Source organism: Mesocricetus auratus, unplaced genomic scaffold, assembly GCF_017639785.1.
Source record: "Mesocricetus auratus isolate SY011 unplaced genomic scaffold, BCM_Maur_2.0 Super-Scaffold_100021, whole genome shotgun sequence".
NCBI lineage: Eukaryota > Metazoa > Chordata > Mammalia > Rodentia > Cricetidae > Mesocricetus > Mesocricetus auratus.
Window position 1 is genome coordinate 26718466 of NW_024429202.1, and position 13058 is coordinate 26731523.

A 13058-nucleotide genomic window follows, 5' to 3' on the forward strand; every position below is an offset into this window, starting at 1 on the left:
ATTTAATGCCTTTATGTCACGTATATAGAGACTAGGTTCTAATACTACACTATAATGTAATATATATGAGTATCCATCTGATACTGGTTCACACTTGTGTGAATGGAGTGCCTGTGGGCTCGGGTCACTCTCACACCTCTCTGTCATGAGGTTTTTAAAATCCTGGTATTGTGTCTTTCTTCCCCCAGAGATTCTTGATGTCCCCTCCCCAATCATTTCTGTAGATATTGTGAATGTGCAGGAAAAGCACCCGAAAGCCACTGCTCGGTCAAAGAGTTCACACTCCTTTTCTGCAGATGGCATGATGCTCTTGCTATGACATTCACACTGACTGCTTCCTTTAGTGCCGTTTCGTCTGTGTCCTGGAAGGAGCATGACGGGACGGTTGTCCGATCGTGTGTTGGGGCTTCTCCTTGCAGAGACATGGATAAGTGTCTCGCAGCGGGGAGGGCTATTGTTTCACATTGCTTGTCAGCTGGGTGCGTTGGAAATGGGATCAGCTGTAATGTGGAGGTGTGACTCTGAGAGGCTGAGAGGCTGTTTGGTTTATTATAGCAACTGCGAGAACTGATAGCGGAGCATAAGCCTCACATAGATAAGATGAACAAGACCGGGCCACAGTTACTGGAATTGAGCCCAAAGGAAGGCGTTTATATCCAAGAAAAGTATGTGGCAGCCGACACCCTTTACAGCCAAATCAAAGAAGATGTCAAAAAGAGAGCTGTGGTACTCGATGAAGCCATTTCTCAGTCAACTCAGGTAATGTTTTACAGTAGAGAAAGAATAATATCTTCCTGACGGCCAATCGTACAAAGCATTTTCCTTATCCCTCTGATTAAGTGTCATCTTCAATAATGTATTGACTATATTGTCTCTGAGTATGGTTCCTTTTCTCGCAGGGGTGGTATTTGCTTGTAGCCAACTCTTAGATTTCCTTGCCTGTTTCGGGGCACAATAATAAAATAAACTCCATCTAGTAGGAAATTCACTTGCAGCAATGGCCAGATGCTTGCTTCAGTGTCCACCATAAGTGGGTCACAGTATTTGACATTGAGGAGAGAAAAGAGACTATTATGGTCATTAGTAATAAAATACCCCTAAGAAGGCATTTAGAGGAAATCCTGAACAATAAGCCAAATTTAAAAAAAAAAAAGAAAATTAACTAGGAAACAGCCTCTTTGTAAATACCATCTTAAGAGAAAAATTGACTTTTGAATACCTGTAGGTTTTCCATTTTCAAAGTTTTGATTTTTATCATTGGATCCTGGCATCGGGGCAGCATTCTCTGTAATCAGGTATGTGTTGTAGTCTCCCTTCTGTCGTTGCAGGAAAATGCTCTAATAAGAAGCATTGTGGGAGAGGAGTGGGTCTGTTTCATCCAGGCCACATCCCTCATTGTGGGATGTCAGGGCAGGAGCTCAGCAGCAGTTGACACAGAAACCATGAAGGAGCACTGCTTGGCAGCCTCGCCAGAGGCCCATGCTCCTCTCTGAGCCCTGCACCATCTGCTCAGGAGTGGTTCCACTCACAATAACCTGGCTTCATCGCTTCATCAATCACCAATGAAGACAATCCTCCATAGACATGCCCACAGGCCAGCCTGATCCCGGAGTCCCTCAGCTGGGACTCCCTTCTCAGATGGCTCTAGTTCTGTCAGCTGACCATTAAAACTAGCTAGGACAGTGTTGCTTCACTCAACTTTGAAGCCAATATAGAATTTAAGAATAAAACATGGTTTATGACATTTTGTAATTACGTATGACACTTTTATAAATATAACATGAAAATTATTTCCTGTATCTAATTATATGTCTGACCATGAATTAAAAACAAACTTTGGATACAACATTGTACATTTTTTTTGAGACAGGGTTTCTCTGTGACTTTGGAGGCTGCCCTGGAGCTGGCTCTTGTAGACCAAACTGTCTCGAACTCACAGAGATCCACCTGCCTCTGCCTCCTGAGTGCTGGGATTAAAGGCGTGCGCCACTACTGCCCAGTCATTGTACAGATTTTTATTTTGTTTAATTTCACATCTTTTTTCAATTCAGGAAATATATAACTGAAGGAATCCCTTGAATCTAATCAAAACCACCTATGAATTTTGCATACACTTGTATAATGTTTTAGGATTTCAAACTGGTTGTTTTAAATGAATACTTACTTTTGACAGTCAAATGTGCATCTTATCAAAAAGAAAAAGGAAGTTGAATTGTGGTAAAATTAAGCAACAGGTTAAGATTCATATTGCTGCCACAGAGTATAAACTATTTCTTAATGAATACATTCAACTCCTGATGGGGAACTCCATGTTCTCTTCATAAGTATGTCATGCAGAAGCGCACAGAGGTCATGACCTTAGGCATGGCTTCAGACACCAGCTGGATGTAAGTTTTTGCATGGAATTGTTGGCAAAGGGCCTTTAGTTTTTAAGTGAATGACATTTTACATGCAACATTACAATAACCCCATTGTTTTCCTTGTAGTTTCACGACAAGATCAACCAGATCCTTGAGAGCCTGGAGCGCATCGTGGAGCGTCTGAGGCAGCCGCCGTCCATCTCTGCTGAGGTGGAAAAGATCAAGGAGCAGATTGGTGAAAATAAGAGTGTCTCTGTGGACATGGAGAAGCTGCAGCCGCTGTATGAGACCCTGCGGCAGAGGGGAGAGGAGATGATTGCCAGGTCTGAGGGCACCGAAAAAGACATATCTGCCAAAGGTAGTAACTCAGTGATAAAACAAACTCAGCTCTCCTTTATTTTGTTTGTTCCTTTGATTTATTTTATTTTTCTTGATGTAGGGTCCCTCTCTATGTAACACTGGCTGGCCTGCAACTTGCTATGTAGGCCAGACCAGCCTCAGACTCACAGAAACCCATCTGCCTGTACCTCCCATGTACGCCACCGCACCCAGCCTCACCTTCACTTTTAAAACAGCTCTCGACTGTATGTAGTTTTCTGCCGCCCTAGCTGCATAAAAAACTGCCAGGTCTCTGAAAATCTTGCACGGCGATGTGTCTTCCTCGGGTTGTGAAATCAGTTGGTTGACAAGAAAATGTCTGAGGCTATCAGACTAAAATTACTGATGATAAACCAAAGCTGGGGATACAGTTGGAATGAGTGTCTTATCTAGCATACCTACTCCATCCCATAGCCATCAGAATGGTAACCATAGCCACTCATATTAGAGGGCTTTGTCTATTGTGGAAATTAGAGCATTCCAAAAGCAAGTCAGGATTACAAATCCTTGTCCTATTCCTAAAACTTTGAAGGGCTTGAAAACAAGCCCTTTCATCCTTGGAGAGCATAAGAAAACATATCCTAAGTTACTTACTATCTTTGGAATTAAGGCCAGCTTCATAAACTTAAAGCTTGATAACCTTGGGTCTTCTCAAGCTCGTGTAGCTTTAAAACACCTACTTTTGTAGGGGAAAGTCTTGGTTCAGCCAGAGAAGACCCATAGATTTTGCATTGTGTGGGGCAGGTTCCGACCCAGTGATAACTCGCAGACTACAGTCAGTGAAAACCTGGTCCTGTTCTATGTATTTATTAGCAAGTCAAGGAACTGCTCGCTGTGTGAGCTGAAGTTTTGTTTTTGCTTAAATGGGGATAACCAGCATCTTCGCTGACAGTTGTCTTGTTGTGTAGCCGTGCAGGATAAGTTGGATCAAATGGTTTCCATTTGGGAAAACATACACACGCTGGTAGAAGAAAGGGAAGCCAAACTGCTGGATGTTATGGAACTAGCAGAGAAATTCTGGTGTGACCACATGTCACTGGTTGTTACCACGAAAGACACTCAAGATTTCATCAGGGACCTGGAAGATCCTGGGATCGATCCCTCAGTAGTAAAACAGCAGCAGGAAGCAGCAGAGGTAAGGAACAGAACACATTTCAACTAAAAAAAAAAAAAAAAGATGAAGCTCACCCCAATTGTGTGTGTGACTGAAAATTATGCTGTTAAAATTCGTATTTGGTTCTGAACGTGGAATGCACCGTCAGTACCAAGATATAATGGACATGCAGACTTCCCCTGGAGATTATTCTTAAAATCATCTCTCTGCATCTACACTGCTCATGCTTGATAAGGGCCTCCCAAGTAACCTAACGTACAGGATGTCTGCCCTCACCAGCCTCTAACAGCCTTCCTGTCTGTCCTGCTGCGTGAAGTCCCTCAGACGCCACCATCGTCTGCTGGGTAACGAGCCCTGCCTTTGCAAGGCAGGGTGTGTAGCTTTGTACACCAGCTGGGGCCCATGTTCCCACAGGCACCACTCTGCTGTCCCTCTGTCTCTATGCTCTCCATTGTGCCTGACACAGTCTTTTTCCTTGCCTCGACATGTCATTTCTGCCACCACTGTGATAAGCTTCAGGAGTTGGTTACATTCTTACCCACTCTGTTTTACTTATTTTATTTTGTATTTACCTGAACTACAGGCTGGGCTCTGGGGCCCTGGAGAAGGCTAGGCAAATATTTCCTTTTCCAGTGTTTGGTTTAGGGCTTTGTTCATGCTTATTAAATATTTACTGCTGAGTGGTGTGTCTAACCACGACAGTGAAAGTCGAGGTAGGATACTTCATTTCTTTTGTGATATATCATCAGTTGACAGGTGATACCTGGGTGATAACCAGAGCTAGCTTAGCCTGGGTTTCCCAACAGATACATTACTTTGCATAAACTCTTTGTGCTCATGTTTTACTGGCATCTGTTTTGAACACATGCAGGCAAACTAGTTGTGGGGAACAAAGCGTCTTTTAGTGCTTTACTGTATTTGGGGTGTTTTCTCTAAAATATTTTGTTTTCTTGTTAAGAAAATGACTGACTGTATGAACTTGGGAAATAAAAGAAAACAAAATGATGCTAGTCTCACCCAGGAATCCCTATGGGCAGCTCTGTGAGACATCTTTTCTCTGTTTTGGTGTGGTTTTACATGGTGTTCTGAGGCTCTGTTTTGCATTCTAGGCAATAAGAGAGGAAATTGATGGACTGCAAGAGGAGTTAGACATGGTCATCTCTTTGGGTTCTGAGCTTATCACCGCATGTGGGGACCCTGATAAGCCCATTGTCAAGAAGAGCATAGATGAGGTACAGTGACTTATTTTCTACTCTCATAAGAATGCCTTTCTCAAGACTTAACAAACTAGCATCTGTTTGTTACAAATAGTTAAAAGTATAAATTTGAAACTCAAAGGAGTATAACATTTGTTTTGTAGTTAAATTCAGCATGGGATTCTCTAAATAAAGCTTGGAAAGACCGGGTTGACAAACTGGAAGAGGCCATGCAAGCTGCTGTGCAGTACCAAGATGGATTGCAGGTGAGGTGGTTGCCATGTCCTCTGGCCTTAGCTGGAAATGGGAATCTTGTTCACTGATGTACATTTACGCTTTGGTAGCAGCCCAACCTTGTGACTGTGTGTGCAATTGCAGACAAATCTATTCCTGTAACTGCCACAGCTACTTTGACTCAACCTTTTCAGAAGATGTTTCTTACCTTTCAGACCTACAGGTTTACACGTACATGTAAACATGAATTTGTACACATGTCAGTGGAATTTACTTTGAAAAGAAGTAGCCTGATTTTTTTAAGCAAAAGTAAATATTCCCACACAGCCACACAGTATTTTTCAAAAATTGTTGAGCACCAGGCAGCGAAGTGACATGGAACAGAGTCTGAGTTCTGTTCTAAAGTTGAGTGAAATAAGATGAAAGGCATAAACATGGGCTAAAAATATCACCAAGTCTAACTGAAGTCAGAGTTAGAGAGCTGATGTGAAGCCAGTGTTTTCTCTGTGTGCTAAAATGGATTTTCATTTTATTGGGTGTTTCAAGGTGCTTTTTTATTTTCCATGCGTGTTATTGTTACAGTAGTTGTTTCCCATGTCTCTTCAAGGTTCTCGTTCAGTTCATTAGCCAGATAGAAACTGTTTCTTAGTATTAAAGTTCTCTTGAGGCCAGCTCAGGAATATTTATTCCCTCCCTCCCTCCCTCGCCTATTTCCTAACAGGTTGGCAGGAGTTTAATCTTACATACTCCTTACAGCATGGAAAAACCCTCTCTTAAGTATTTCCATAACACTTAAGTGAATATTATTTTTAAAGCTCATATGAGAACATTTTTCCTCTTTCATTATGCCACTTCATCCTATGTTTATAAAAATAAATATCACCAGTCAGGCTTTGTCTCGGCAGAAAGGGTTTTAAACTTTGGAAATAGATGAAATTTTTTGTGACATAAAATACCTGTTACAACTCCTGTACATGCATGTACACTTGAACACACCCCCACCCCAAGCAAAGTAGTGATTTCTTGCTTAAATAACCAACGGCCAGTGAATTGGACTCGCACTGTCTCTGTGTGAGGCTGCATTATCATGGCAAGTCTTTTGAGTGGCATTGTCTTCCATGGCTAGAGACAGTATTGCTACTATATGAGGTCACCTGGGAGCCTGGGGGCAAGGCACCATGATTTGACGCACACCCCTCACCAGCATCGAGAAACACGAGATCCATCATAGGCCCTGTTGGTCATGAATGGCAACTTAGGTTACTAAATGGCTGTAGCTATAATGTGGTGCTAGGTACTCCATAAGGTTTGAGGCTTGATTATAAGCTGAGATACATTTTCATCCCAAGTTGCTGCTTAAGTAATTAGGGTTGGCTAATGATCATTTAAATATACTGGGTAGTTTTAAGATTTCTCTTCTTCTGTCAACTTCATTAAAATATAAAATAATTCTGTTATATGTTCATTACCTTTAAGAAAAAAATGTGTTCTAAGCCTTTGTAGAATGTGTAGAAACCTGGAAAGAATATGGAAAGTTAACAGGCTCTAACGTCTGTTGCAGTTTATGGTAATGGTAATCTTGATAGCATGTGTGCAGGTTTTAATGTTAACCCAAGTAGTACAGGAAGGTTGGACGAACCTTCTTGGTTATTTGAAAAAGTAGATACATTTGGACCTTTTTCTCTCAATATATTTTTATATAAGCAAATGGGAATGTTCATTTTTGGTGCAGAATTGAAGGTGATATTTGCTTGGTATTTGAGGAGCTGTTTTATATTAAGGCTTTCATTTGGGTGAATAAAAGTTTATTTAGTTTTATGAAGTAGGCGCCTCTCATAATTTCTTCTAGTTATTGCCTTTCCCTGTAACACAAGAAGCATGGCCATTTCAGAACTACTTTTGTAACACAGAGGAAATGTATCTTTCAGGCAATATTTGACTGGGTTGATATCGCAGGCAATAAGTTAGCCTCAATGTCTCCAATTGGAACGGATCTTGAGACTGTCAAGCAGCAGATTGAAGAGCTGAAGGTATGTATGGGGCTTCTTGTTGGTAAAGAACTGCCTGTATTGTTAAGTTACTGATTCACCAAATTTCTCACTTAAACTTACTTAGTTTACGCAATTAAAGCATTACATATTGACTTCAGAATTGTTCTACTTATTTCTATTCCGTGCATTTACTTATGAGTGTGTTTGTGTTTGCACACAAGTGTGCCACACCTGTAAGGAGGGTAGAGAACATCTTGTGGTCAGCAGCTCTCTCCTTCCATCGTGTGGCTCCAGTTGTCAGACTTGGTAGCGTATACCTTCCCCCAGCCAGCTATTTCACAGGCTCTACAACGCCTTAAGCATGATAGCTACGTGTAGCAAGTTTAGATAAGTGTTTATTTTAAAAAGCAGAAGATTTTATTTTAATTAATTACTGTTCTTTATAGAATTACAAATAAGCAAAAGGGGGGGGGGAGGCAAGATTTGTAACTCACTCCAAAAGCTATATACTTAAAAGCAGCTATGACTAGGATTTGATATACATCCCTTCAGATATCCTCATAGCTTAAAGGAGGGTATGTGTGTATGGAGGGGAGGGCCGGTTGTCTCGTGCCACTAAAACTTTATAATGTGCCTTGTTATTCAGTAGTCTATTGTAATTGATCTCTAAATGTTTTCTGTTGTTGATAAAATGCTGTTTGCCAAAACAGAGGCCATGAAGTGCCTGTCAGTCATATAGGAAAGACCAGGGAAAGGGGTGCTATTCTAAAGCTACACGGGATGGCTCAGGTCTGGAGTCCCCATACTTGTGAGGCCGAGTTGAGAAGATTGCTGTGGGTTTGAGACAAGCCTAAGGAAAATAGTGGTAAAGGGCCACCCAGAGCCACACAGCAAGACCCTTTCTTGCTAGTGGTAATAATTATTATTATTATTATAACTTATTTTGTGTCAACAGTGAGGCATAGAAGTAATTATTAATGAATATAAAACAGCTGTAAAAACATAAAAACTATGAGGGAATGCATAATGTATGCTTTTTTGAGAACAGCAATTACTAAAATGCTTAAAGCCATTGTTTCTGGGGTTTCATATACATTAATATAAAATCATAAAATATAAAATGTAATATAAAATATATTATAAGAAGTTTCTCCGTGAGATTTATTAAATTTTATTGCATAGAGTAAAAACAAAACACCAACATTGTAACTAGTCATAAAGCATGGGATAAAGGATGGGACCTTCTGTCTCTTTTGCTTTCAGTAAGAAATGTGAATATTTTCCTTTTAATTTTTATAGCAATTTAAGTCAGAGGCTTACCAACAACAGATAGAAATGGAAAGACTTAACCATCAAGCAGAGCTTTTGCTGAAGAAAGTAACAGAAGAAGGTGACAAGCACACTGTTCAGGACCCGTTGATGGAACTGAAATTGATCTGGGATAGCCTGGATGAGAGGATTGTCAGCAGACAGGTGAAGGCCCAGACGTCTTACGTGCACACTCGCAGGCAGTAATATAAAACAGCCATTGAAAACCGTTAGCAGTTAGTACCAATAATCTGTAGAGGCATCTAAATTTTCTTGCTAAAATTTTCCCATTTGTGCCATATTTAACCACAGGTGTGTGTGTGTGTGTGTGTGTGTGTGTGTGTGTGTTATATCAAACTAGAGCTGTTGACTGACATGACTAGATTTCATGAGCCGTGAGGAGGACTTGGACAGCACTGAGCAGTTGGTGTTGTACCCTTGTTTTGTAAGGCACATTATTGGTGCTGTGATGTGAGACTCTGCGTTTTCTTCTCTGCTTCTCGGCAGCACAAGCTAGAGGATGCTCTCTTGGCGCTGGGTCAGTTCCAGCATGCCCTGGATGAGCTCCTGGCGTGGCTGACGCACACCAAGGGCTTGCTGAGTGAACAGAAGCCTGTTGGAGGAGACCCGAAAGCCATTGAAATTGAGCTCGCCAAGCATCACGTATGTACGGTTACCGTCTGCTCTTGTTATGTTTGCATTTTTTCATGTTTATAACTTCAACAGAGACTATCTGGCATTAAATTGCTTGAAATGTGCTGCCTAAGAGAGTACAATTTAAAAGTATTTTCTCACTGTGTGGTGCAACAATTATCAAATGTAGCAAGCCTATGTTTTAATAAGGCTGCATGGCACACACCAAAGATTAAAATCCCTCATACCTGTCATTGAGTTAACTTCCTGTATTTTTTAAGGTTGTAGGGAATAGCCTAAAAACTCCCAGACTGAAATACTGTTGTTCTATCACAGCTTTTAATGCCTCTAGTGCCCTGGACAACAGTTGCTCGCCAGAGTGACTCTCCATAAAAACACAGTATGTTTGTTCCCATAGTGTGAGTGTGTAGAAGCATTCACGTCGTAGGAAATCTGGCCATTGTCTTACAAGTAGCCTGCATCAGTGGTCAGACCTGTGTGCAACAGAGGCAGAAAATAAGACACCCAACCCCATTTAGTCAGGAGACCTATGGGAAACTTCTCACTCTCTCCATCTGACTAGTTAGAAGTAACTCCTTTGTCCTTCTGCCCATCGTGTTGAGATATCAACCTGTAGTGACTTGGGATTGCCAGAACCAATGCTGAAAAGAGGTTTCTGCCCCGCTTGTGGTCTCGCCCTGCCTCTGAGCATTAGAGGAAGGAATTTTATAGGGCTGTCCTGTAAATGTCGACAGGGCAGGATTTAACTCTCAGGCACTGCGGAAGTGTTTGCTGCTGTCACCATGTCAGAGTGCCTGCCTTCCAGAGCTTGACTCCTCACTCAGTTGGGTTTGTGCCCTTGGTCAACACTGACTCATCGGATACCTCAGAAACGGATTCAATGGTCAGAAAGGCAGTACTCTGGGGGCTGCCTCCCTTATCGGGAGAGCCTCCTGGGTCTGGTCTGGACTCCCCTCCAGATGTGTGATGTCTTGCATAGGATAAGAGATGATGTTCTTTTCTTTATTACTGCCAAGCATGCATCATTGAGGGGTAGGGTAGGGCTCTAATGACCTCTTAACTAGCATAAGGGAAAGGACTCCCTTTCAAATTAGTAGTCCTAGCTTCCCTTCAATGAGAGAATACAGGAATGCATTTCTCCTTTCAAAACAGAAATTATAAAATATATGTCTTAGGTATGTGATAATTTTATGTTTGGAAAATGAATGTATAGGAGTAAAAATATCCCTTAAAACATTAAGATTAAATTAAATTACAGTGGACTTGAATCAGTGAAAATGTCTTAATCATCTAATTATAATCCTCACGAAAGTATGTAGTGTATCAATTACAAGGTCATTCCGGTGAGAATAACTACCAGCTTTTGGACAGTCTCTTTGGGATTGCTGCTGTATCTAACTAAAGGTGTGTCTATCTAGGAAGCCCCAAAGTTGAAGGAAAGAAAGTCTGTCACTTTAAAACTTGTTATTAAAACTTTTTTGTTATGAGGCTTTTGTTTCTGAGTGTTTCACAAGCAGAAAATAAAGCCAGTACAATGGACTAGAGGTGTGAGTCAGTTGGCAGGGTACTTACCTAGCATTTGAAAAGACATAGGTCTGATCCCTCAGCAGTGCCCAAAACTAGATGTGGTAACCTGCAGCTGTGTTCCCAGCACTTGGGAGATGGGAAAAGGATTAGAAGTTCAGCATTGTCCTTAGCTTTGCGTTAAATTGAATTTGCTTGGGAATCATGAGACCCTCTCCCTGGAGAGAGAGAGAGAGGGAGGGTGGGAAGGAGGGAGGGAGGGAGGGAGGGAGAGGGAGAGAGAGAGGAGAGAGAGAGAGAGAGAGAGAGAGAGAGAGAGAGAGAGAGAGAGAGAGAGAGAGAGAGAGAGAGGAGAGAATTGTAAGTACCGTTACTGTGTTTCCCGCTAACGATGATATTAACATTTTCAGGTGCTCCAAAATGACGTTCTAGCCCACCAGTCCACAGTGGAAGCAGTCAACAAAGCAGGAAATGATCTAATCACATCAAGTGCAGGAGAAGAAGCAAGCAACCTCCAGTACAAGCTCAAAATATTAAATCAACGCTGGCAGGATATTTTGGAAAAAACAGATCAAAGGAAGCAGCAGCTGGATAGTGCCTTGCGCCAGGTGAATGAAGAAAATAAAACCCTAGACTCGCTCTGGTGTTCAAATCCAGAGTAATGTGAATTTGCTTCATTAATTCACAGTTGGATATTTCATGTTGATACTTTAAAAAGAGGAGTAAAAGTAAGGGGGATAACGAGTAGAGCAGATGAGAAGGTGTGTTCCAGTTCCTAGCATACTACTCGTATGTCCTGAGCTTTCTTGAAGGGGTGCTCAGGTAGTGAGTCTCTGGTCCTGGTGCCTGCCTCTCTCATGCAATGCAGACTGGGACCGTTTTTACCTCACTTGGAAGTGATAGTATTTGTGACACAAACCTAAAACTGCCTATCACCGCAGGCCAAAGGGTTCCATGGTGAAATTGAAGATTTGCAGCAGTGGCTGACTGACACAGAGCGTCACCTCTTGGCATCCAGACCCCTGGGAGGTTTGCCAGAAACAGCCAAGGAGCAGCTTAATGCACATATGGTATGTACAGTGTTTTCTACAGCTCTTACCCTGGTAATGCGTAAATAATAGTGGAAGAAGATACAGTTAAAGGTTAAGTTTTGTGGCAGAAATCACTGTGTGTAAATGTTAGAAACAGTACCATTTAGCAATGAAAAAGGGTTTTAAAGAACTCTAGGACTTTTGAATAACACATACTTTCTCTCTCTCTCTCTCTCTCTCTCTCTCTCACACACACACACACACACACACACACACACACACACATCCCAAGCTATAAGTCGTAAGAAAACAACTCTAAAATTATCAGACTAGATAATTGGCATATGCCTATAACCCTATGGTTTGGTTTTGCTATTTGTAGCTGGGCAAGACCCATTTGCTCGATGACAAAGTAGACTTGCCTACTGATTTATAACCTAAGAATGCTTATCATTGTGAAGACTGTGAGTGACTTAATAGCTCAATGAACTCAAAATAGTTTTCATTACTTCTCTGAAAATGTTTACATAGCTTTCACATAGTTCATAACTTATTAACTAATGAATAATTAATTCTACTCTTTAGATTGTTATACTTTAAAATTATATAATTCATTTTTATTATATGATTTTTATAATTATATATAAGGTTAAAGTATAACATTCTTTTTCTGAAGATTAGAATTAACTATATTAAGTATAAATATATATGTATACTTGAAAACAGAGAGCTATCTTAAGAACTTTCAGATATAACACTTAGTTTGGGTGTGATACATACAATGAACTCTGTATAACGCTATATGATTTCCTTGACTGTAAGTTTCATGTTTTAAAAAAGAAAAGAAAAATCTGAAGAGGTCCTAGAACAATAACCCATCAGTCAAGAGTGTTTATTGTTCTTGCAGAGGACCGGGGTTCATTTTCTCAGCACCTGCATGACAGCGCATAACCACCTGTAACCCTAGTTCCAGGGTATCAGATGCCACCTTCTGCCCCCCAGGAGCCTGCTCACACATTGTGCACATGAACCCACACATGTACACATAAATTTAAAAGTTAAGCTGGGCGTGGTGGCACACGCCTTTAATCCCAGCACTCAGGAGGCAGAAGCAGTCAGATCTCAGTGACTGACAGCCAGGGCTACACACAGAAATTGTCTCTCAAAAACCAAATAGATAAGTAAATCTTTTCTAGCAGATTCTAAAGCTGTAATGCTGTGGCAGTAGTTTCCTCTTGTTATGATTGTACTAGAGCTGAAGAACAGAC

The 13058-nt window shown here is 41.1% G+C and overlaps 1 protein-coding gene across 18 annotated transcripts in view; it reads left to right on the forward strand.

The window, feature by feature from the left end:
• Dst (dystonin) overlaps positions 1-13058 on the forward strand; it is a 400220-nt gene that overhangs the window by 352101 nt on the left and 35061 nt on the right. For all 18 annotated transcript variants that reach the window (XM_040729445.1, XM_040729449.1, XM_040729447.1 and 15 more), the window contains 10 exons: positions 556-759; positions 2487-2718; positions 3647-3873; positions 4962-5084; positions 5213-5314; positions 7211-7312; positions 8573-8746; positions 9089-9244; positions 11170-11367; positions 11701-11829. In XM_040729445.1, coding sequence (XP_040585379.1) covers positions 556-759; positions 2487-2718; positions 3647-3873; positions 4962-5084; positions 5213-5314; positions 7211-7312; positions 8573-8746; positions 9089-9244; positions 11170-11367; positions 11701-11829 — 1647 coding nt within the window. The remainder of the gene's footprint in view (positions 1-555; positions 760-2486; positions 2719-3646; positions 3874-4961; positions 5085-5212; positions 5315-7210; positions 7313-8572; positions 8747-9088; positions 9245-11169; positions 11368-11700; positions 11830-13058) is intronic.